General features: G+C 40.6%; 1 protein-coding gene across 7 annotated transcripts; it reads left to right on the top strand.

Annotated features, from left to right (window-relative positions):
- The first annotated feature begins 885 nt into the window (after positions 1–885).
- Positions 886–25,500, top strand: LOC136428808 (phospholipid scramblase 1-like). Of its 7 annotated transcripts, XM_066418571.1 has the most exons (11): positions 13,935–14,061; positions 15,157–15,222; positions 16,268–16,409; positions 17,005–17,082; positions 17,718–17,794; positions 18,671–18,804; positions 20,945–21,065; positions 21,674–21,776; positions 22,719–22,777; positions 23,092–23,157; positions 23,595–25,500. In XM_066418571.1, exons 2-10 carry the CDS (start codon positions 15,220–15,222, stop codon positions 23,125–23,127), a joined length of 753 nt encoding a protein of 250 aa, XP_066274668.1. In that variant the 5' UTR covers positions 13,935–14,061; positions 15,157–15,219; the 3' UTR covers positions 23,128–23,157; positions 23,595–25,500. The 7 variants fall into 7 exon arrangements, with proteins under 7 accessions (XP_066274667.1, XP_066274666.1, XP_066274670.1 ...); XM_066418570.1 differs by lacking the exons at positions 13,935–14,061; positions 15,157–15,222; positions 16,268–16,409; ... (6 more) ...; positions 23,092–23,157; positions 23,595–25,500 and adding exons at positions 886–1,015; positions 4,802–4,857; positions 5,392–5,530; ... (5 more) ...; positions 9,571–9,629; positions 10,300–10,964; XM_066418569.1 differs by lacking the exons at positions 13,935–14,061; positions 15,157–15,222; positions 16,268–16,409; ... (2 more) ...; positions 18,671–18,804; positions 23,092–23,157 and adding exons at positions 891–1,015; positions 4,802–4,857; positions 5,392–5,530; ... (1 more) ...; positions 6,494–6,570; positions 7,333–7,466.
- Positions 25,501–25,813: the final 313 nt, after the last annotated feature.

Here is a 25,813-nt window from a genome sequence, read left to right as displayed (position 1 = left end):
GGATTAAAACACAAAGATACAACTTGGGTTTAAACCAGGAACTATCATGTGCAAAACGCTTTTTGTAAATTACTTCTGTGTTTGTTATATAGAGAGTAACACGAAGTCCTTGTGGAGTTTTCAAATGTCTGTGCATATTGTCTGATGTGCAATGTCAAATGTGAACAATAAAAGGTCAGCAGTTGTGTTGTGAAAAAATATTCAGTGGCAATTTATTTTTTTCTCTTGTAAGTTATCCGTGGGTATCGGAAAATGTCAAACAAAATTGCATCATTTTATCTTTTTGTGTGTTTTTTATCATTAGAAAAATTCTAGCTGGTTTCATGAAGATTAGTGAAAAAAAAAGTTTTCAAGTTGACCTCTGGCGAGAAGTAATGTTTCGTCCGCCCCTCCCCTATACAAGTTCAAATTTGTCCGTGTATCCCTTTTTTTAATCTATCTTATCTTCAAGAAGATGTGATTTTTTCTTTATTTTTTGTACGTTTTTTGGTGTGTGAACGATTTATTGTCTACCAAAACGTCGAACAATGCATCTCTCACCACATGCAGAAAAGACGTCAAACTCTTCAAATAGCTTATCATGAGTAGAAATAGATTCAGAATAGCTGTCATTTCACATTTTTAAACGTACTTTTCTGTTCAAAAAGTATACCCACGCTGTAACACGTATACCCTTAAATTATCAATGCCATTATCGTTAAGCTTTGTTTGCAACTTACCCTCACCCATGGATTTGCCATAAAGTTATTACAAACAGTTATTATAGTCAAACAAAAAGACGTAAAACGTGATTTGAAACATCCACACCGCCACCCAGCTTTGGGGTCATGGCAGTGGTTCATCGCCGTTGATTTCCGATTGGTCATGTGGTTCCTTTATGTTTTATTTAATGTCAATACACAACAGGGCTTGTTATTCTACCCGTCCCGCACAGACATCCGATACCTTCCCGCCATAGTCAAGTCGTGACGCTTCGTGGTGGATTCGCAAAGTCGCCACTGTTCAGCACTTCAAGGTAAGGATTTACTTTCTTCCGTACATCCCTTTGAACGTTCACATCTCTCCAGCAAACACTTGGGGTCTATTTTACTGGGCCTAAGATGCAGGGTAAGAAGGGATAAGGTTCTTGAGCACTATTCTCAGACAGCCTCAGCCACCGCCTTGTGCACAGTACTCAGTGACAGGTGTACACACATTGTAGCTGAAGAAGTGGTCCAAAAGTACCACTCACCTATATATCATGTGCAGCTCTGTACCATATAAAAGGTTTGACCCACATCATATTCAATGCAAGGGTGAAGAGTTTTAGAAAGGATATAACGACTCCTGTGTAACTTTACGTTTCTATTTAGCAAAGTCTGGAACTGCAAATATCTGGCGATCTTGTGTCTATTCAACCTCTCGAAGTTGTTTATTCTTGTCTCCGGTCATCCAGATATAAGGACTCGACACAAACATGACCTAAACACCACCTACAACATCCGTATATTCTCGTCACCTCACCTAGTAGATATGTGATTCCCTCATTTGAAGTGCTAGGTCCATGTAACGATAGATTTATCTAAGTTTTTCTTCCGAGCAACGAGCAAAACCACCTGTTACTGACAGACAGTGGCTAACACTTATCCGTTTACTGTAGTCTTAAAGACTTTTAACCGACTTATAGACCGACTTCTTTCAACCCAGACTCCCACTGTTTAAGCATTTTGAAGCCAAAAATTTGTTTAGACAGTCGACAGAGTGTCATAGCGGAAAAGTAAATGAAGGTCACAAGACCATGTCGTATTGTCCTTCACTGAGGTGTAGAGTTACATGGGTTGGGCATGGCGGTATTGTGAAGGGCTCTTGTTGAAAGCAGTTGAGGTAAGCACACATCAGCAAAGGGCTCCCAGTTTATATGGATAAGTAACGTTAGAATAAGAGAGAGAGACTAAGATGAAAGGTACATGCTGTGGAATTATATGTTCGCAATGTACCAATACTTGTAACGAGCCCGTTAACGTTACCAATTTGCAAGTTTCAAGATTCTTGAAATACCGTTAGCGTTTTAATAGTTAACGTTACTGAGATGAACGGTAAAACATTTCTGAATGTTCTACTGAACACTTTTCTTGAATTGTGAAGAAAGTGACATTTTTAATCTTGAATTGAGAAGAAAGTGATAAAGTTGTTATCTACGTTGGTTTGGCTGTGCGTGCAAGCTGATTAACATCGTTAACTGAATCGCAATCATATTTTTATCACGTGAGCACGTGACCGGGCCCGCCATTTTTTCATGGCGTAACGTCAACGTTATAGTACCCAGATGTTTAGTTGGGACTGTTAGAAGTTATCACGCCAATAGTGTAAGTTTCACTACGGCCAAGTCTAACGCTAATCCTTGGGAAACCTTGCTGTCTGCATACTAATCCGTCAAGTTTAATGCTTATCGTTGGGAAATAATGCTGTCTGTGAGAATCTTTCTGTGAGAATAAAGAATCAGTATATAGTTATATTGAATGAATAACTAGTTGAACGTGACTGTATTCCGAATTTAATTGATGTCTATGGCGTGATGTACGTTGTATTTTCTGGCGCCCGCCGTAGTTCACGTTAAACGTTTGAAAGGCAGAGGTCTTGAAAGAATGTCCATCACAATAGAAATATATACATCTCACCACAGCCTGCATTTTACCCAGTCTGAGTAAATTAGATACCAACACAGTTTTATTTTCCAATTGTTTTTCTTGTTGATTAGGCATGATAATATGAAAAAAAGCGGCGCATTCCATTGGTACGTGTTAAACGACAATACCAATTCAAAATGAAGAGAAACAGACTCGGTGACTCACTACTCCGTGTCTATGATTAATGAGACTTTTTGATGGGATGTTTTCGTTATCTCATAATTACTGTGTCAATCAGGGGCGTGTTTTTTCTCGACCGGTTTCTTGAAGCGCAGATCGATACAAATATGCCCTTAATTTCCCTTAATTTCATGTAATAGCGTTAACGTAAAAGGAATGGCGAGTCCATTATTAAGTTTCCTTCTGATAGCTGAGACACTTTGGGCCATGTCGTATTTTATGATGTACTTATGGAGGGAAGATGCACGCGTCTTGATGAGTGTAAGCGATGTAAAGCACAGCTATAGGTTCAGGTTGTCCGTTCTTTGCAATGATTGATAGATGTTTTAAAATGAATGGCCTGTGTGAATTACAAAATGTAGCTATAATTCAGACTGTTGATTATCTGACACATACTAATAAAGGCTTTTGTTGACTTTGGCAATTGAATTTCTTAATTTTTCGACTTTCGTTTGCCCCTTCTCTGTATGCAGTACACAAACTGTCCTCATTCGGACTTGTAAACGGAACAACCCCACGGCCGACTGATTCTGACAGCCAGTGCATGTTGACAAATGTTCCTCTATCACCTTTCAGAGTTAGTGGTTTGAACAGTGCCAGGTACGATGTCAACAAAGGAGAAAGGGTCGGCTGATGCCGCTGTGACTACCCCGCAAAACAAACCGGTCTCCGGTTTCCTTCTTTTGTATTTCCGTGACATGCAAGACAGTCAGCTGACGTGACTGATAATTGTGTAAAGCCGGCGTCATACATGTACAGTAGGGAAATAGCTGGTCCAACGGGTCTGCGAGCTCTGAACACTCTCGGCAGCAAGACGGCCCGTATCGTCTCAATATCTGCACGATTTTTAATCTAGGAATCGGCTTATTTTCGCAAGTCACTGATCGAGTTTAGGCGAATCCTATGCCCCGTTTTTTTGTCCTCTCCCACCAACCTCTGCTTGGAGAGTAGGTTTCATTTGCAAGCGGGCGAATCATTGACTTTACCGTGGACTGACCACGGAATTCATTGATCCATACGCCAGTAGGAAGGCCTGGTGGAGGCTGCCGTTTATTATGATGAACAAACGTGATGAGAGAAGCGGAAACGCTGCACACATATCAATTACTCAGGTGAAAACAGCGAACTGATAATCATGCCTTGCACGGCATGCAGTATGCTTGAATAGCTGCAGGCAGGGATGTTGTGACCCAATCCCCTTGTGCAAATTAATACAAGTGTTTGCCTTCCGAAACACTGGCCCAGGAAGCCATGATTGTTGCCCGAGCCGACACAGGTTGATTTTTCGTAGGCAGGCTCATTAATATGATTTCTATACCGTGCATACAACATGTATGTAGCGACAATACTTCATTCTTTCACACAGTCTTCCACAGTCATTCGTCTGCTAGCGTTGGAAAATCTAGAATGATACTGATAAAAACAAACAACAACAACAACTAGGGGACCCAAAATCTAATCATTTTGAGGTCTTAAGAAGACCTACCCACATGAAGACAATCCATTTAGGCATTCTCGAGTTATACTGTTTACAGACGAAAGGACACACACACACACACACATACGAACGCTGTGCAAAACATATACTTCTCGGCGAAGGTAAAAACATGGCACTTTATAAATGCACAACCTAGCTAAGTCTACTTTTGGAATCTAGCCATATGCCGCTTGACGCATTACACAAACATAGAAATTCATATCTTTTGTATAATAAACAAGTCAAGGGCGTCATCTCGTTGATGGGTTGTCAAAGCAGGGTATTATTCGTTGGACAAATGACGATATTTGGAATATAAACCTGAATATCTTTCAACAGAATGTAGCGTTAGCGTTTCAGCGCACGTACAGCATTGGCAGAACTTAGGAGTATTGTTGGTGGTCCAGTGTTGATGGGGGAACTCCTGTTTAACAGTTTCGGTGAAAGCTAACTCCGAATCCTGCATTGTCTTTTGCAGTGTCACCAGAATCATCTTAAAACGATTACGTCAGAAAACCAGAGGCACTCATGACGGTAAGGACACGTGTTGGTATACATATATACATGTACATATGTATATTTATGTTTCCGTAAATTTACCCACGGATTATTCAGTAGTGTATATTTCATAATTTGTGGTTTGAGTGCAATGAGGGACATTCGAGAGCTGTCAACCTAAACCCCTTTTTTTAATGTCAATTACCATATTCAACTTTTAAACTGTTGTGTTCTAACTTTAGTAGATTTTACATGGCAACGCTACCACAGACTTGAAGCATCACGCCTCAATGGCAAAACTTGATTGGCTTTTCACGTTAAAGTGGTACATATTTGGGCCCCTAGCTTTTGATTTTGAAATTGCAAGGGCGTTTCTGTCAAAACATTTCAAAGAGGTTTACTGAAGAAAGGAACGTCGGATTTCCGTCAGTTTAGGCATGCAGGTAGCTTAGGCGGAGATTTTTATGCACGTTATGCAAATAATGGCTTAATATGAATACTTAATGCTGAAACTCATCTTCTTGTTTCATTTTATTAAAATCTAATCATCGTTAATATTTACCCGAGCAGCAGCCTGTTACCGTCCAACCCGGGGGTGAGCAGCAGTGGATGGCGGCTCCTGCAGCTATCCCAGGATGCCCCCCTGGTCTGGAGTACCTGACGCAGGTTGACCAACTGCTGGTCCATCAGCAAGTGGAGCTGTTTGAGGGTAAGGATGGTGTCACTGCGGCCACACCGACAGAATTCTAAAACGTTTTGACGCTTTTAAGTATGGAATAGAAAGAGAAAAAGTATTTGAATTTGAAGTGAAAGCCGAAATATCCGTGGTTAGCAAGCGAGAAGATTGAGCCTAATGGTTACTGTGGAGGATGGTATCCGGGCTAGAGAAAACCGCCGGGATAGTAGATTTAACACGTTTTGGGGCTAACTTCAACTTAGCTGTGAAATCAAAGTAAATTTTTATCTACTTCAACTAATTGTTGTTGGAGTGTCTTATGCCAGAATCGTAAATGTAATAATGTAATAAAACCTGAGAAAAATTTCCGTGAAATATCTTTATCAACTCTTACATAAGTTTTATCTGTATTACTATCATAATTTCGTCTATGTCGTCTATGAGGAAACATGATGTAGATGTTATAATTCTCTCACAACTTACCTTCACAGCCTTCACTGGCATAGAGATGAACAACAAGTACAAGATCAAGAACAGCCTTGGCCAGCAGGTCTACTTTGCCTACGAGGGTGAGTTTACTGAGAGGAATTTCAGTACCTCTTGCAGGTTGTTATATCATTATCACTAAAACCGTTTGTTATATTGCTTTTCCAAAGACAGGATACACCAACATTTTCTGATAACTGGTTATCTGTGTAACTAAGTTATAGGACATCAAACAATCATCTAAACGTTACCTTCAGGTTGTTAACCAATTTTGATCCGACGGCATCTTTAGAATTAGCATGAAAGCTCAAGAATCTTTAAAATTATATATAAGTTTACACGCTATCCAATATACACTCATTTCATATCATATACATATGCTCAAAACTTGGGCATACATAGCTCTTAAGTGTTTTTGGATGTGCAGCTGGATGTATGCTGCAATTCTCTAAATGTTGTAATTTCAGCTCACTAATCATAGTCATAATCCAAATATATTTTTTTTTCCAGAGACTGACATCTGCATGAGGATGATGTGCGGCAACCAGCGTTCATTCACCATCCATGTCACAGACAACAATCAACAGGTAATATTAAATGTGTAGGAACATCGCTGGACCACAAACGAATAGTTGGAAGCAAATAATTTTTTTACCATTGCTATGTATATGGGGGATGACACAGAAAACAATCAATAGGTTGAAGTCCAATAAGATGAAGTAACAAATCCGACGAATTTCCTGGCTCCTGGTTATAATTGGCTCTGATTAGTTGCTGACTTGGAGACCCCGGTTCAATCCTGGTCCAGAACATCTTGGTTCGGGCAGCATCGTCTTTCGGAAAGGACGTAAAATGGGGGTCCCGTGTTTGAGGAGGTGAAGGGCTAGCAACCCCTCGCTGTAAAATGTACCCTGCTACTGAAACAGCAATGAAACTTTCTGTGTGCCACTAGGCACTACAAGGGTCTGAAGGATGAATCCTGATTGGAACATTGTCCCTCCCATCCTTTGATAGAAGAACTTTATTGCACGACGACCGTACACGGTACAATGGATGGCAATAAATACATGTTATAAGCATAAAACATCCTAATTACTAACAATAAGGGCCAACATATTCTTTGATATAGCGTTACAATCGAATGGGGGTAATCATGAGTTTCTGTATTGTTTCTAACAATAAAGCAGTCTTTTATATGATTTACCTTTTTTGTATTGTGGAAGTTGTTACATCTAAACAAATATTCAAATCTGTCTGTAGCACCGATCGCGAGTCTTTTGAAATGTGTTATACTTGAATTGAGAAATGTTGACCTGTCTTACCTTCGCTGATAATTCTGCCCCCTACAGGAGGTGATGCGAGTCCGCCGTGACTTTAAATGCTGTGCCGGGTGCTGCTGGTGCGCGGGCTGCTGTGACTGCTGTGCCTTCGAGCTCTATGTGGAGGCTCCTGTCGGACAGCAGATCGGAATTGTGCGCCAGCTGTACGTAGTAGTTTGCTTTGCTACTCATGAATGTTTTTCAATCTGATCCTTATACGGAACTTTTGGTTTCCTGCATCTAGCCTCCATGGTGCCTTTTTGGGTCTACCGGGCTATAAATTACATTTTGAATAATTTTCTTTTTAAAGTTAAACCTCGTTTTACTCTTCTTTTCTGCGTTGTTAACTTGTGCACTATTACATATATATATAATTTTATTGCACAACAATTGTACAAGGTACAAAGTATGGCCTACTGGTAAACTACGGTTCTATAAGGTTAATAATAAGGCTAAGAATTTACCTAATACAAAAGTGTACAGTATGGGATGAGAATGGGCTTTTACAATCATTCGAGTAATTTCTAACGTCTAGACATTCCTTAAAATATTTTCCTTTGTATACTATGCAGCGGTTGTTACATGTCAATACTTACTTGATACTTGATCAGGTCTCCTTACTAGATGAGTGGCCTGCGTCAGGATGACTGCGTCTTTTGCGTCTTTTACATGTCAATATGTACTTAACATTTGCTATTCAAGTCCATAGAGATAAATTCTATGTCTACACATGTACATATGCATTTGGTTTTGTTTTCCAGTGGATCGGGGTGGAAGGCCCACTACAGCGTCATGAACGGTCAGCGGGACGAGATCTTTCAGATCTGGGGCCCCTGCTGTGCGTGGTCTGGCCCGTGCTGCATGTGTGATGTCGACTTTGACGTAGGTTTCCACCAAGGATGTTGAAATCTGACATTAACCTCCTTGTTTTCCACCAATGATATTCATATGGTATTCAAAGCAAACTGCATGGAATTAGAACTGCATTATTCAATAGGCAAAGGTAGCCTCCTCCGGGGTACGGATCGTAGAATTCGCCCGAAAAAAAAAGCCAGGGGAGTCAGTCCACGGGAAGGTTAACATTTCCCCCTCTGAGGACAAGTACTGCGCCTGCAAATGAAAACCTACTATGGCCAATCTCTCCTGGCAATTATTCTCCCTATAGTCAGTAAGATAGAGACTAAAGGCAAAGGATCGGAAGCAGTAAACAAACGACAATTTGATGGCTTTTGAATAATGACTGGAAAAGATGATTCTTAGAAGATCTTGGTGCTACTGTCTCGATTGAGGTCCTTGCTGCTAACGACATACGTAAATACGTTGTTGGAGGTTAGACAGCCAGGCAGTAAGATACGCCAAAAAATAGTTACTCAAGCAACTGGATAAAATTTTGAAACAGTCAGACATTTCAGACAGCATCACTGACGAAAGACAGCGGATGCTGTCTAAAACGTCTGGTTGTTTCAGAATTTTATCCAGTTGCTTGAGTAACTTTTTTGGCGACATAAGTAAACGAATAACTTTATTGCACAACAATTGTACAAGCTTAAGGTACGAAGTATAGCATCTACTGGTACATAACTACAGTTCTATCAGGCTAATCTATCTAATACAAGATGGTGTAGTAGTATGGGATGACAATGGGAATCATTGGAGGAGTTTCTAACGTCTACACATTCTTTGATATATTTTCCTATGTATATCATGCAGGGGTTGCCACATATCATTATGTACACTTAAATTTGCCGATTCAAGCCCATTCAGATAAATAAATCTTACCCTGCAGATCCTTGGGACGGACGGATCCACCAAAGTTGGTAGCGTGACTCGTCAGTACGCAGGCTTCGTCCAGGAGTGTTTCACCAAGGCCAGCAACTTCAGCATGACCTGTGAGTATACGGGGTTGTATGGAGCTTAATACTTAGACTTAGGGGCTCCCGTGTCGTCCGACACATGAGGCAGTTAGGTTGGTCCAGCGGTCAGCTGCCATCCTCCTTATATCCCTCCAGTTCAGGTTGACTGCTTGGAGGTCCCTCTCAATCGTACATGTTCCCCAGTGGATTCCACTGCAGAACAAGTTGGTTTGCCAGTCTGTCAGGCGCGAGCCTTGTAGCATGACCAAGCCAGCTCAGACACCGTTTACATATTGTTGCTTAATACAGTCGGTAAAAATATGGGATTTGAATACTAGTAGTCGTTTGCATTTTTGAAAGCATTGTGACACATGTCATGGTTAGATGACGAACGTCTTTCCTTTTTGTCATGCAGTCCCCCAGGACCTTGATGTGAAGCTGAAGGCCACACTGTTTGGGGCAGCCATGCTCATTGTAAGTACAGTGTATTTGATTTTTTGATATGCGTACAAAAAGCTCACTGTGTATGTGTGTGTGGGGGGGAGGGGTGTAGCCGTTATATGTGCATGCCCTTTTCCGTCAGGCGTAATCAGGCCTTTTTAGTCTTCGCAATCCGTAGCCACCCGCCCAAAATCAACGTAATATGTAATTGGCACATCAGCCGTAACTCGTGATTGGTCGTTTGGCAGCAATTGCTAATTGCTAATAGTTGTATTACGAGCTCCATATCTACATACATCTACAATTGCCTTAAGAAGCGAGAAGAAGTCGAACCTGTAAATAGTAGACAAGTATAGATTACCGGTAGTCATATTAGACATAGTAAGATATCACATTTCATTACGTTATATTATCACCACTGTATGTATTGCTTTGCTTATCACCATGACCTGTACTTAGCTTGTTTAAGGATAAATGTACAATAAAGGTCTTTCATTCATTGCTAATTAGCAGTCGTTACATGACCTCTTACATACGTTGGCTGACTTATCCGGGCAAACTATCAGCATAACTTCCGAGTTGCCCCAACTATCTGACTATAGGCGTGACGTTATAATCTCACATTGTCCGCTTAAGCTTCTTCTTTTATGCTTCACCAAAGTGAGAAAATGACTGTTTTACCTGTACTTACTTCCTATTACAGGATTTCATGTTCTTCGAGTACAATGGGAACAATCAGTGAGCGGTGAAGCAGCCAGTGAAGAATACGAAATCTTGGTTTCGATCTTCAAAGAATATTTCAACCATCACCCAGTATCACAGAGAAAGACGGAAAGTTTACATAATTTACTCCATGCTAAAGTATACATTTGCAACTTTTTCATCCACTTGGGCCTTGACACTATTTTGTCAAAATTGTATAACGTAATGCACATCTAATCCGGTTATAACTTTAAAGATTTCATTTTGCATTGATTTGTACGTTGACGTTTTGCTGTTGTTGGCTGCTAGGCAGTATCATCTTTGCTGCACAAACGTAATGCGCACATGTGTACTGAGATGTAGCAGTAGCTTGCTTTCAATTGGTTTAGACAGTAGAATAGCGATGATGGCATCGATATCGATACTAACCATGTTAATATTTGGTACGTCATCTTAGTAATCAAGTGATACTGCGTTGTGAATATTGATTTTCTTCCATGCTGCACAGTGATGCTTTGTACAAGAACACAAATATGGCAACTGTGTAGATCACGGCGATGACGTCAGAATGAGATTGAATTTGACTTGTAATCAAGCCGAGTTAAACCATCTTGTATGACCATTGTCTTCAAAACGATTTGGAAAAAATATCCTTTTGGAAAAGTATCCTTATCCTGTTGATGTGTGTTCTTTGGTATTTACCAATGAGTAGAAGTTTTGCTGTAGATTGACGTGTGAGGCGTTATTCTTGGAAGACCGCTAGGAGCGCGATTTAAGGTGGACTAACCAACCCGCCAGCGAACCTAAAACGTACTGTCCCTATTAAGGAGTTTCCCTGGGGCAGTACTCAGTAGTAATCCACCACGCATAGCTGATCGTTGCTAGCACTCGGACGAGGCTGAGTCAAACAAAACCACTGATACTGTGATAGCACGTTTAATCTTTGGTTGTCTCTTGACGAACACGCTGCGTACTACCCACTGAAGGTAAGTTCAGATTCACCTGGATAAGGTTTCTTTCTTATCTCTAGCAAAGAAGCTTGGTGTAAGTAGGGTTTCCTGTGCTGTATCATGTTACCGGGCGGCCTACACAACAGACGCTATTTCTAGCCTTGTATGCGTCTTGCTCAACCGGTCCACTACGTTTCGTCAACAGATGGTTGTTTAAAACATATCTCTTGTTGTTTGTCATATCCAACGTTCTAGAGAACCACACACTACCCTTCCTTGTGGTTTATATCGTGGCAGCCATAAGTGTTTGACTTGTTGAAAATCAGTATCCCTACGGTAGAATGGAATATTCCATGGTTCTATGGCTGATGAGTCTGTGTGCAAACGAGGGGCGTCAGAAAATTGTAAGACCTGAATGATCGATCTTGGGTCATCTCTGAAGTGAAAAATTTTCACTTCAGGTATGACTCAAGATCGATCATTCAGGTCTTACAATTTTGTCCGTGTCATAAACATTGAAGGATCCAACGACGATCCTAGTGAAATACTAAAAGATCCTAAAAGGTTGAATGTATGAAAGACAGACTTGGCAATCCTATGGCCACGGCGAGCGTTGTTATTGTATTGTATTGAACTGTATCATAAACGGTTCGCACGCTATAGGTCCTATAGTCCCAATTGGTGCTATCGAGTCGGATCACACCGTTCTGAACTTCATACTTGCTGTGCCCTGGCACCCCCCTCCCCATACCCACGATAGCCGTGGTTCCTGAACCGAAACGGCTTACCTTAGCGCTATAGCCGAGGCCACGCCCACCCCTCAACACTGTGCTGTGGTATGTAGGTATGTCGTACTGAGTGATGGTTGGATGAATGGCCATTGTACAGCAAAATCTCCGTACTTTTGTGGAAGAATCTTTCATAACATTGCCACTTTTACATGACATATGTGACGAAACCGTGTGTAAGGGTAAGGTGTATGCGTGTGTGTGCTTACAACAAATTGGCCCTTCGTCCTTGAATTTTCTTTTAGTAGTAGGTAACGTTAGGTAGTCGACGTGCTTACGTGCACCACTTTTAGTAGTAGGTAGGTAGTCGACGCGACGTGCTTACGTGCACCACTTTTAGTAGTACAGTGGCATCTCAATGAAGGCCACGCCCATAAACACGGCCGGTAGGACGTAGTGGTAACGTTAGTAATTTGAATACAAAATTGGCGCCTGCCTGGCTTGACGACCGATAGGACTTCTGAGCCTGTTTAGATCTGTTTAGTTCGAGGCTCTGCCTTCACAGAAGGCTGTAATAAGATATGTTAATTCCCCCTTGTTCTGTGAAGGTAGAGCCAGTGGAACTAAATACGTATACGATGACTGCAGACTGCAACTAAAACAGGATGACCCTCAGGATATTCGTAGCGTTGGCTCGATGGTGGAACAGAATATACAGCTAGACACAATGCTCCTCCTTCTTGTTGTATTCCTAGATCCTCTCAAGCTCAATCAGTGTAATGCGTTTAGATAGATCCAAGGAGGGTTATAGGGATAATCTCCAAGCAGATCCAACGGTTGCAAAGGCCGTATCCAACTGGCAGAAGAGATTTTTATTGCAACCGGTTCTAATAAAAATTTCTTCTGCCAGTTGGACGCGGTCTTTGCAACCGTTGGATCTGCTTGGAGATTATATAGGGAATCCTATGAACAAATAGTAGATCATAGGGGTACGTTTGCAGACGTACTCTCCTTTCCCTTGCTATGCTTGCTGTTACAACCCAACACAAAGCACATGTACAGCTCCCAACAGTTTGCTATTTTTAAGGTTGAATAAGCCCCAGCCGGACGTACGTCATTTGTTGCCGTGGAAATTAGACGACAGGTGTGGGGAATCTGAACAAAATGCCGCCGCCGGCGCGACTGATATGAAAAATTATATTATCTAACTTACAGTTACAATGCCAAACATGGCAAAGGATTCTTAAACGCACGAGCATCGTAGGAGCATGATAAATAATGCATAAGATACAACACGGTGTATCAACCAAGGCCAAATGGCTCCATAAATCGACATGTCGGCAAGCAACAACTTGTCGACGGTGAGGACAGAAGTTGTTACCTACGCCCAGATCTGAGAGATCATCGCCAGGATAAAAGCCAGTTCTCTCAGTCTAATCAAGTTGGTGTGATGTGTATCTAGTGTCCCTCCTGACATAAAGCCATGTCATCTGATATCCTGACCTATTAAAAAGGCAACTGGGAAGACCCAAGGGGTAGTCAGGACAGAAGGGACGGTTCAATGTGATTGCAAATGCTCAAAGTGTTTTCATAACCCTTATCTGTTACAATGGAATAATCAAGGACTACAGGTCTTCTGTGTAAACAAAGAAAGAAGTCACCCACGGATGAGTCACCGGAGCTAGGGGTAAAATCACGTCTAATTGATCATGCATAGCAAAGCAAATATACATGTATTATGGTCCATACCAACTAGCTAGAAGGGGGGTGTATGCATAATATGCGCATTGATCATGTATTTGTATTAGACAAATCATTCTCAAAATGATTGTGTAGACAAACTCCAAGTATATGACTGAAACAGTATCAAAAGTAGAAGATAGAGGTATTTCAGGGCCGATAGCCGCATAGAAAGTGAACTTATAAAAAAAAAGCCAGTTAATTCCCCCCTGTTGCCCTGGTGATTATGACCCAACTACTTCTCTATGCAAATCGCCGTAGGGGTGGGGCGATTCTTTCCACTCTCCACCGCACTCACCAGTTTTACTCCCGTCCTACACGCTACAGGCTGAACTTTCGTACAGCGTAAGCTAGCTTATCTTTTTCCTGAAATTCTGTGAATACTCTAGTACTGTTCAACTGTAACTCCTGTCCCTTATACCTTCACTAAACCCTTCCCAAAGCTGGTGTAACCTTACACGTATTGTCGAAGGAACCCCGAGTATGAGAAACGTGTAGCTGTCAAAATATGTCATTTACAACCACCGAAATGGCTACGTTTAGAGGCTACCCAGATGCTACACACGTGCTTGGGTATTTCTCGGCGTTCCTAGCCATATTACATGCATTATGTACAACATTTTAGTGGTAAACAAGCCGAGTAATTGCGCTGCGTGTGGTAGAGGGAAGGTAAGGATTAGGACACTGGAAATTTGTTTACGAGAAACTGAGGTCTCGACTCTCGCGGTGGGGTTGGAGGTTCGGGGTGGGTTTGTTTACCCTCAGCGTGGTGGTAATACTTTTGTGACTGTTTGTAAAGAGAGACAGTTTGACACGCCCGGATTTTGTACATGTATGTTAAGACTGACCTGTGTTATTTTTGACGTACATGTTAGAAGCAGTTGAAAAAAAAAGTGGAAGAAAAAACAACTGTCTTCATCTTCTTCTTCTTAACTGCTTAGCCTCATATTTGAGATTTTCAGCAGTTGCGCATGGGTTAGATCAAGGAGGTTTGGTTAGATCTTTCTGAATGTTGTTGACATTACCACAACATCCTTACCTTCATTTCAAGTTGTATTACTGATTTCTTCCAAACCTTTAACATTTTTCCTGATCCTCTAAATAGGTCCATTTTTATTTCTTCAATATGATATAATTGACTTAACTGTTAATAGGATTATTGTTTCTTGATTTTGTATTGGTAATACAACACTGTACCAACATTTTAACTTGTAAATTTCTTCTGATCTCCCAATTGCTCCATTTTTATTGCACTTAATAATTGATTTGACTGGATTATACTCCATTAACAAATCCCCACAGTTGGATCTGAATGTAACGCTAAACCTGATGAAATCTGTAACATACAATATGAATAGTGTGGTTATTTTCCCAATCTGTTAATCAATAGTATCGGAGAGTTGCCAGAAATACTAAAACTTATTGATTTATCTCTTACAGTGTCACCTGCCAGACTTCTCAAGTTACAGAATTGTCCACTGAAAAGCTGACAAAGATATACAAATGGTGAGGAAATGCATGCTTTATATATTTTTATGGTCAGGATAAGTTCCTGTTGATAGAAATTTTGTCAATATCAACAGGATGTAACCGCCATTTACATTTATCCGCCAGGTTACATAAATATGCCACTTTGAAAAACTGTGCATTTGAGAGATCCCTAGTTCAGCATCCCCCAGGTATGCACAGTTTAGATGTACATGATTATAGTACTGGGGGATGTTGGGTTGGAGATCTGTTTGGACGTATCTTTTTACGGTGGCGGAATTATGTAGCCTGGAGTCCAGCCTTATTAGCTTTAGTCCGCTACCCACTCGAGGAGCGGAGCTTGGGTAGCGGACTAAAGCTAATAAGGCTGGACTCCAGCCTAGGAATTATGTACCCTAGTGAAATTATGTTAGTAGATGCTTGATAGATGTTACTTGTCGATTAGAATTTCTTACACTATTGCCTAATTTGTCTTAGTGACAGGATGTTCTTGTCAATGAATGTTCCCAACAGTAGCCACTATTATCTTGAGATTGTTGTCAACCTAGCAATCTAACATCACCAAAATCAAGCAAATTTGTATGCAACATTTAAAGGAACAGCCAACATGGTAATCATGTTGGGCCACAGCAAATAAATTTTATGGATGACATCCTCTGCAGACTCCAAATTTAATGTGAGGGAAAAAAGAAACAAGATGGCTAAATTCTCAAAATGGACACCATAAATGTTGTGACAAGAATTGAAAGGCCTGGGCCTGTACCTAAAACAATTTTACATGTCCAGGGTTTAGGTACACAGCTCTAGCTGACCATCACTTAGCTGCAGTCCAACAACATATCCCTGCAGCTGCCTATAGTCTTCATCGATCAAGCAGATCTTCAGGGGTAGAATTGTGACAGTTTCGAATTCTGTTCATGTTTGTACCCCATGATCTGATGGCTATGCCCCCAAGACTACTAGCAGAAAAGGGGGCCAACCAGAAGATCACAATCCTTCCATCCAGCCTATACTTAGAGAGTAATCAATCCCCATTTTCATTTGTTCTCTACATCTGCCATAGCAGCAGCCTGTTACCAACCAACCCGGGGTGGTCCAGCAGTGGATGCCGGCTCCTCAAGCTATCCCAGGATGCCCCCCTGGCCTGGAGTACCTGACGCAGATTGACCAGCTGCTGGTCCATCAACAAGTGGAGCTGTTCGAGGGTAGGGATGGCGGCACTACTTTGGCCACACCGACATTTAACCTCTAGCACACTGAAGTAGCTGCCTGTAGAAAAATAATCTGAACTTGATGACATGAATAGAAAGACTCTTTTTACACAACCAAGATATTTATTCAACCTATTTATTCTTGGTTGTGTAAAATATGTCTTTTTTATTCAGCGACTTACCAACCGGATGAAGCTATTCACCTGAAAATGATGAAAATGTATTTTTGTAAGCTTTAAAAGGTGATGGATTTAACAAAAACATTAACAACATGGGTTCCCAAACAATAAGTGGGATGGTAAGAGCCTGAAGATTCAACAGTCAGTAACACTTTGACTTATAAGTTTGAAGTGTCATGATACGTCATATTAGATTTCTTATGTTGAGAAAGAAGTATTGTAACGTTGGAGCAGCCAATAATTGTGGATATTGGAAAGTAGCGCTGATTCTGGCAACAAGTTCTATCACCTTCCGAATGATGCACAAATCATAGCATATGTAGTGTGTATGCCAAATCATGCAAAGCAGTCACTGCTAGTGAGTCTCAGTGATGTACTTTTCATCATTTCCTTCCAACTTCCAATCACAGCCTTCACTGGCGTTGAGATGAACAACAAGTACAAGATCAAGAACAGCCTTGGTCAGCAGGTCTACTTTGCCTACGAGGGTGAGTTTACTGAGCGGAGTTATGATGCTTGTCTCTAAACTGTGCACCTGTCCTTTACTACTAGTAGATGTCATTGTTTTGTGATGAAGCCTTCTTTTGTAAGGTTGGTAGTTAGTATCCATCCCTATCATATAACTCAGGGCTCGAAATACTGGGTGCATGTGCACCCAAAATTGGAGCTGTGCACCTATTTTTTTGACTGTGGGTGTACCAGTGCACCTCAGATATTTTTGTAGGCTATAGGGTAGAGGTAATATTGTACACAAGTATACAGAATATTCATTGTTTATTCACCTCTGAAAATCGTGGATCTTGTCCCCTAAGAAATAAACGCTGACACTCCCAGAAGGTCTGTTGCTCCCTGAAAAAAAGAAGTGTTATCATTGTGTCAGTGCATTATACTGTAAACCTTTGTTTTTTTTTATTTTTGCGATTTTGGGGGGTAACTCTCATAGCAGAATTATCACAATACAAATGGGTGTTTTTGTATTTTTACTGTGCTACCGAACTGCATGTTTCAACTGCAAACTTCATCATCAAACATGGCAAAATCCTCCTTGAAAATATAATCCATGAAATTAAGTCAAAAAAATGAATTTACAGTAATGTGAATGTACTTTTCTCATTTCATCCAGAAACTGATTTCTGCATGAGGATCATGTGTGGAAACCAGCGTGAATTCACCATCCATGTCACAGACAACAATCAACAGGTAATACTGAGTCTTGTATATTGTGAAGGAACATTATTGCTGGGATACAAACAAATACCAGTATTTGGACACAAGTAAATCTTTATATCATTGCTATGTATATGGGAATATCTCTCTAGCCCAACTGATAGTAGCCTCAGAATCAGCTATTTTGCCAGATTGCACTCTCTACCCTGACATAAATATACATATCAACAAAATGAGTGTCATGTCCATTTTGCAAGCATGGTAGTCCATGTACCACCTTGGGTAAAAAACAATGGTCACTTTGATTTTTTAACAACCGGGGCAATGGCTTAGTCGGTAGAGTGTTCCCCTTGCACACAATAGGTAGTTAGTTCAACCCTTGGCTGCAAGGGACGTACCAAAGACATTAAAAATGGTACATACTGCTTTCTCTGCTTAGCACTCAGCATTTGGGAAAGAGTATGGAAGTTTAAACACGCACATCACTATCAGCGCACTAGCCCCCTGCTGTAGAGACTTGCACAAAATTGTGTGGCTGAAGGGCTGCGAAACGGACCTGGGCGCCGCCATTGGCTCTACGGTCTACCAAGTGGCACGGGAGGACTTTATTGAATTGAAATTGAATTGATCTTTATTTGCACAACCTGCAGGCTTTAACCAGCCTGAATTTTGTTGCATTTACATGTTGGCTCCATTAAAAAATTTGCTTTCAAAACCGCAAACGTAACATTTTTCCACTACATGGCATTTTTGATAATATACGTATACACATAAATTCTTCATAAACGTCTTTTAAAATCATCAAGATCGTGCGTACTGCGTACTTGTAAGATTATTTTATTTATGTCACACCAAGTCACAAATCACACAATTAACTAACTTTAACACTATATGACTTGTCCACTGCAGGAGGTGATGCGAGTCCACCGTGACTTCAAATGCTGTGCCGGGTGCTGCTGGTGTGCTGGATGCTGTGACTGCTGTGCCTTTGAGGTCACTGTGGAGGCTCCTGTTGGACAGCAGATAGGAATCGTGCGCCAGCTGTACGTAGTTTGCCTTGTTACGAATATTTGTAATGATTCTTTATGCGCCATGTAACAGATAACAGACTACAGTAGTTAAAATATCAGGCTTATACGTGATGTATATTGAATTTTTTTTCTGTTGTTCTTGTGGATGTAACATTATTATCATACCTGGGCCGTGATAACATCTGATACAGATATTTTGGGTTATCACGCGGGCTTCTACTTGTATCACGTGGGCTTCCATAGAATCACTTCAAGTGCACCGCTGCCTAAAATTCAAATACTTGATTTGGATGTTGGAATTGCTGTTGTTGCAAGTTTTTAATTTGAAGACACCAAATTTTTTGAACTCCTGGCACATTTCACATTAAAATGTGTGATTTGGTGTGACATAAATAAAATACAACACAGTGTATGCCACATTACCCTTGGGCTGGTACCTTTGTGTGATACGGAATACACCATGTTATATTCTATATGTATATTACATGTTAAAGCAGGGCTCTCCCTACGCAATGTTGCAAGGGCGCTGCGCCTCTCTCAAAATTCCCAGCGCCTCTCCCAAAATTTTCAAATTTAGGGTCTTTTCTTTGTATTTTTGTAGATAAAAAATAGCGAAAAATTGGATCGGCGTCGATACTCCCGACTAGTAACTCCCGACCGCTACATAACAGCTACATACTTTGCCGAGAAATCGGAAAATAATTATCGAAACACAGTCACCACAAGTTTGGTTTTGTATTGTACTTACGGGCGTGGGGACGCCACCTACCGTTGGGTAATCACACTCCTTTGTTTCTTGTCATTGTTATGCTTGCAAGCAATGGATATCGGTGCCTTTGACATGCATTGATTTCCTTAAAAACCTGTTTCAGAGAAAGCCAGCAAAAATACGTGAAGGAAAACACGATTTTCGGCCGAGCATTTCAGCCCCTACGTTGTGATTTGCCCCGATTTGCCGTCATTTGTGGTCGTATTCGGCGGAGAATCTATTCCTTTCATTGTTTTCCCGTGAAAATTCTGCTTTGGTAGCGTAGACAAGTCGTAATTCACGCCGGGGGTTGACTTCAAATTACCCTCGCTAGCGGCAATCCGGCGGCAATCCGGCGGCCATCTTGTTTACTCATTGATATGCATGAATCTAAGCGCTGATTGGTCCGCGTCATGAAAACATGTGCTCTGATTGGTTTATGCAAGATATCATGTGATCACATGGCGGGAAATCCCCTAACACAGTTTAGGCATGGATCGCATTTTGTGACGATAACTGGAGCAGTTTTGGGGTGATTGTAACATTATTGATTTTGAAAAATTAACCGAGCATTTTCTGATGGCAACATTCGGTTAATTTTCCTGGTATACCCTTCCAAACCAGGCGGAATTGGACGAAGTTTGGCGGGGCATTTTACTAAATAAATAGCAAAACCTATTAAGTTTTTTTTAAATGGTTTTTATTGAATGTGCTCTATACTAATGAATAATGTTCTACTGGCATAAATTTCTAATTCTTATTTCAAATTCATTACATAATTGCATGAATAGTCATTACTTTTTCTTATTTTTTTTTTAAATAATTTTTTTTTAAATAACCTAATTTTGATAATAATTTAAAACAATTTGGGCTTGATCTTCTGATCCTATATTTAGTTTGTAACATTCACAGCCTAAGTTGCAGGAGAAAGCTTCCAATTGCAATTTATAAAGGCAAAATGCAACAGATTTTCTGTCTCTTATTTCTGTAAGATTTACAGCTCAAGTTCCAGGAGAAGGCCTCAAATTGCAATTAAGATGGCCAAAATGCAATAGCTTCTAATTTGGAAAGGGGGGGAATCCCCCCCCTCTACATACCTCTCCCCCCCTCCTTATCGCGCTACGCGCGACTTTAGGGTGCTTCGCGCCCTCTATTAAAAATGGGAGCACCAATCCCCTAAAAATTTCTGGGGAGAGCCCTGTAAAGTATCCAAAGGTCTTGATAAGACGCATAGGGGTGATGCCCATCTCCGAGCTCCATTTTTGTAGCCCTTGGCCCAAACATTTGTGACAGTGGCTACATCAGGGGGCTAGTCCGCTGGTAGTGGTGTTGTGTGTTTAACTTCCATACTCTTTTCCCTAATGCTGATATTAGTTTATTACATGTGCATTGCTTTATTTCCAGGGGATCTAAGTGGAAGCCCCACTTCAGTGTGATGAACGGTCAGCGGGACGAGATCTTCAAGATCTGGGGCCCCTGCTGTGTGTGGGCTGGCCCGTGCTGCACCTGTGATGTGGACTTCAATGTAGGTTTTCACCTCGCTTTGTTTTCAAACTGGACATAATCAGGTTCTCGGGCTGAAATGTGCATGCACAAGGTCAAAAGTGAAGACCTCTAACTTGTCCACATTTTTTTTTTCTAAACCATGCTTGATACCATGTCCAGACCTGTGGGGATTTAAACTTTGCCCTATTACCCACAATTCACCATGCTGCACATGCTCAGTACAAACCAGCTTATAGTTTGTAGTATGAAGTCTTTATACATTACAAATGGAAAGAAGCAAAAGCAGATATCAAACAGTTGGTGTCTTATTGTAGTATAGGAAGAGAAGAAAAAAACAAACAAACTTGTGAGCCTTGGAAAGTATAGTAGAATTAACTTTAAGGATCATGGTTGTGCTGATGATATACTGTAATTTCATTTACTCTGGGGTGATTTGATATACCGGTAGGAGGAAAAAGGAGTTTTTTTGCGATGTTTGATATTTGCAGTTGAAACAATTCTGTAGTACAGTAATCATACGAGAAAGACATATTTGCCGGGTCATGAATTCGCAGTGGAGACGTCACTGCAAAAATAGAATCTCCCCAAAAGTTTCAAGATTTACAGTACATGAATCGTGTCCTACAGATCCTTGGGACGGACGGAGTCACCAAAGTTGGGGCAGTGACTCGTCAGTACGCAGGGTTCGTCCAGGAGTGTTTCACCAAGGCCAGCAACTTCAGCATGACCTGTGAGTATATATGGATTGTATGGAGCTTAGTACAGTCAGTAAACGATGTGGGATTTGAATAGACGTTTGGATTGTATGGCATCCTGCTCCTCAGACTGTATACACATACCTACACACCGACCAATCGATTGCATTGAAACTCAGATTCGAATCAGCCATTTCCCGACAAATTCCTTTCTAAGTTGTGTTAACGACTAAATCTGACAAAATAAACTCGCCAGTGAGATGCTGGAAGGTGTCAGCTTTCCAGAGATGTTTTCAGATTGGCAATGTTGGCACTTTGGAAGTAATACAAAGTGACCGTGATTTAACGTTCAAAGAAAAGTAGTAGAAACTATTTTTTTGTAAACGGTTAAATCGCGGCCACTTCGTATTGCTTCCAAAGTGCCAACATTGCCAATCGGGAAACATCTCTGGAAAGCTGACACCTTCCAGCATCTCACTGGCGAGTTTATTTTGTCAGATTTAGTCGTTAACGCAACTTAGAAAGGAATTTGTCGGGAAATGGCTGATTCGAATCTGAGTTTCAATGCGAGCGATTGGTCGGGGTGATACCTACACATACCCGTGTGTTGTAAATGACTAGGGGACAGAAAACTGAGAGGTCATGGGTTCGATTCCTGGCATTTGTACCAAAACAACAAAACAACCCGAGAGAAGTACATATAATCAAGTAACTAACCTCCGTGAATATTAAATTGCAAGGTTACTTAAATCAGTCACTTTGAAAAACATAGGGTTTGAGAGATCTCTAGTGCAGCACCTCCCAGGTATGCACAGTTTAGATATAAAGGTGTACATTATACTGGGGGATGTTGGATTGGAGATTTGTTTGGACGTATCTTTTCAGGGTGGCAGAATTATGTACGCTGGTGGAATTATGTTTGTAGATGTTACATCTCTTCGTAGTCTGAGAAACTTGAAATGCCCTTGTTTCCTCAGTCCCCCAGGACCTGGATGTGAAGCTGAAGGCCACGCTCTTTGGGGCAGCCATGCTCATTGTAAGTATTTGTCTCCCAATATGTTGTAAATAAGTCCATCACGATTCATAAGAATACTTTTTTTGTTATCAATTATGGAATCAATCATTTAGAAACAAGTAATTCTAAAGAAACAGCAGTGCAATTTCTGTTCTATAGAGTCAAAGGATTGTAGTTGTACTATATACAGATAGCCTTTTTCTTAACTCCAGGCTCTCTTTGTCCAAATGACAGTGCCTTTTCTTCATTGAGTCAGACCTTGCTTGATAATCCTTTCCATATTCCTATTGTGTTTTTTCCTCGGTATCCACTTCACCTTTCTTCTCCTATCGCAGGATTTCATGTACTTTGAGCATTCGGACAACCAGTGAAAATCTCTTCTTCAACAACGCTCAGATAAGGTCTATCCTCCAACCTTTTAACTTCATAGAATACACGTAGTAACAATTTAGTGAGGGAGGGGAGAATAAGTGTAATGATGAAATATGAAAATAACTCTTGTTGCCATACCCATGCATGTAACCTCCATTAACATCAATCCGTCGGGTTACATAAATTTGCTACTTTGAAAAACAATGGGTTTCAGAGATCTCTAGTGCAGCAGCACTCAGGTATGCACAGTTTAGATATACAGGAGTGCATTATACTGGGAGAAGTTGGGTTGAGATCTGTTTGGATGTATCTTATCACTATGTTTCAGGGTAGTGGAATTGTGTAGCCCGGTGGAATTATGTTAGTAGATGTTATAATATATTATGTATATGCCGCGTATTGATACTGGTAATGTTAGCACTGATTCCTTCATCATGTTAATTTCCTTCTTTTTTTCCTATGACAGGATTTCATGTACTTTGAGTACAACGGAGACAGCGGCTAAATGGACAAAGACAACAAAAGGGGCCTTTTGTGTAGAGGAGTAGACATCCCACTGTATGTTACTGTAGAGAAATTGTACATCTAACACAAGACGTAGACTTGAGCAAGGTGTGTGGTTTAAGGTACTTTAGAGTTAACACTAATGCATGCAATTTTATCTTGGAAAATGTCGTCTACTTCCAAACCGAAGTCTCGCCCACATGTCCACCTCCCTCTTTGTACTGGACTAGTACTAATACTTATCTCCAAGCAGATTTTCAAAGGCAAAATTGTAACGTTCCTCAATCTCCCGCTGCCGTGGAGCAGCAGGCCTTTCTACAAAAAAGAGCAGAATCGTTTTCTTTGCCCCTCCCTGTACCTGTTAGGCTGTTAATGAGTTTATCTAATACGTTATGCCGCAGATGTAGCAAGGTGAGCTTGAGAAACATTACGATTTTGCCTTTCCACATCTGCTTGGGGATTACCACTTACAACTTACCACATTCCAGCAGCTTCTGTAGCTCAGGGCAAATGTACATCAAATCATAATGTCAAATTGGAAACATATGTTTAAGATCTTCTACATGTACTTTTAATGTAATTTTGTGACACTCAAAAAGAGAATTGCTTGATAAAAAACACTCAGGGGGTTGAATAGATATGTATATGTCATGCCAAACTCAAGATCATTCATTTCCAAGTGTCCAGTTATGGCCTTAACATGTCTTTTGAATACCAAAACAGATTAGAGAAACAAAAGAGGAATTGGAAACAAATTACATGAGTTTTTTAAGGAAGTGAACCCTAAGCTGTAGAATTGACTGGGTGAATGGTGGGTGTTGCTACAACTTAAAGTTACAAAAATAGGAAAGCTAGTCTACATTTATTTACCTAACTTTACAGGATGGTCGGATATTATGAGGTATAATTGAGACATTGCTGCAATGATATTCCGTTCTTTCAACTTAGACATGCGGATGTATCGTTATAACTTACATATTCTGTACATGTAGGATTTTGCACTCTGAGTAATATAATGTGCGTGAGAGGAAATCCCTTCACACCAAACCCTCATACTGAGGATACTTTGTGTTGTAAATAAGTTTCTTGACTCTACAATGCAACTCTGGAGCTGAGGTCGGCCCAGTTTGATACCATGTTCAAAGGATTTCAAACTGTGCATTCTGTAAGAGACTTGAAGTGGAAAGAAAGTATCTCTACAACTGTGTGTGTGCCATTTTTTTCATACAGGGTAATCATTGAAGCTCGCTCTACATGATGATTCAACAATTTGCATCACTTTCATCAACAAAAGGTTTGACAGAAAACAAAGTTCTTTGTTTTAAAGATATTTCACTGCCAAGGTCACACATGGTGTCCCCGCACAGAAAAAAAATATGGAAAAACTGAATACTTTGAACATGGTTATTAACCTGGCATTTCTACGGAGCTGATAAAGTTGGTGAAGCTTTGCTGCTGTTGGTTGTTGTAAGGCTTTCATATTGTACGCACACTATTAGTGGTGAGATTCATGAATGCAATAGAATGATATTAACAATACTAGTAATGACATTTTTGTATTTTATTGTAGCACTTAAGTAATGCTGTATTAACAATGCACTTCAGTTGGGTGAATAGCCTGAGTACCATCCTCCGTAGTTCTGTGGTTAGCAAGCGACAAGCATTGAGCCAGCAGTCACTACGGAGGATGATACTCAGGCTATTGGGTGAAGATAATGTTTTTTAGATATGCATGACCTTCGAGGCAATTATGATGTTATGGTAGTGAATATAAGAGTAGTAGCATGACCATTTTTAACACTGTTAATGTGTGTACATTTTACTTTAATGGGTTTCTAAATATCAATAAACAGATTACTGTACTTTGAGCAGTATTGACATTCATTTATTTTGTAGATTTTCTATAGCTACTTTTCATCACTGACTCAAATTCCCTGCACTGCAAATGGTACTCTCTCAGTTAGCCTATATAGGGATGTGTGGTACACTAGACCAGCATACTCTCCAAGCAGATGTTAGGCTCCAGTTTGATGTGTTTTGGACATCGTTTTAGGCGTTTTTATTGGATTTCTATTTGTCAAGTTTTCTTTCATTTGGCTGGCGGGCAAAAAGAAACCCTGACAAAAAAGAAAGCCGGATGAAAATGCCTATAAAGTTGTCAAAAACAAGCTGGAACCTAAC

This window comes from Branchiostoma lanceolatum, chromosome 2 (assembly GCF_035083965.1).
Source record: "Branchiostoma lanceolatum isolate klBraLanc5 chromosome 2, klBraLanc5.hap2, whole genome shotgun sequence".
NCBI lineage: Eukaryota > Metazoa > Chordata > Leptocardii > Amphioxiformes > Branchiostomatidae > Branchiostoma > Branchiostoma lanceolatum.
The sequence above is the reverse complement of the archived record's forward strand: the minus strand, read 5'-3'. Positions and strand labels throughout refer to the sequence as shown.

Excerpts from the sequence above, each read along its gene's own strand:
- LOC136428808 (XM_066418569.1), top strand. Across the intron at positions 6,571-7,332 it reads TCACAGACAACAATCAACAG|GAGGTGATGCGAGTCCGCCG; the intron begins GTAATATTAAAT and ends TGCCCCCTACAG. Across the intron at positions 22,778-23,594 it reads TTGGGGCAGCCATGCTCATT|GATTTCATGTACTTTGAGTA; the intron begins GTAAGTATTTGT and ends TTCCTATGACAG.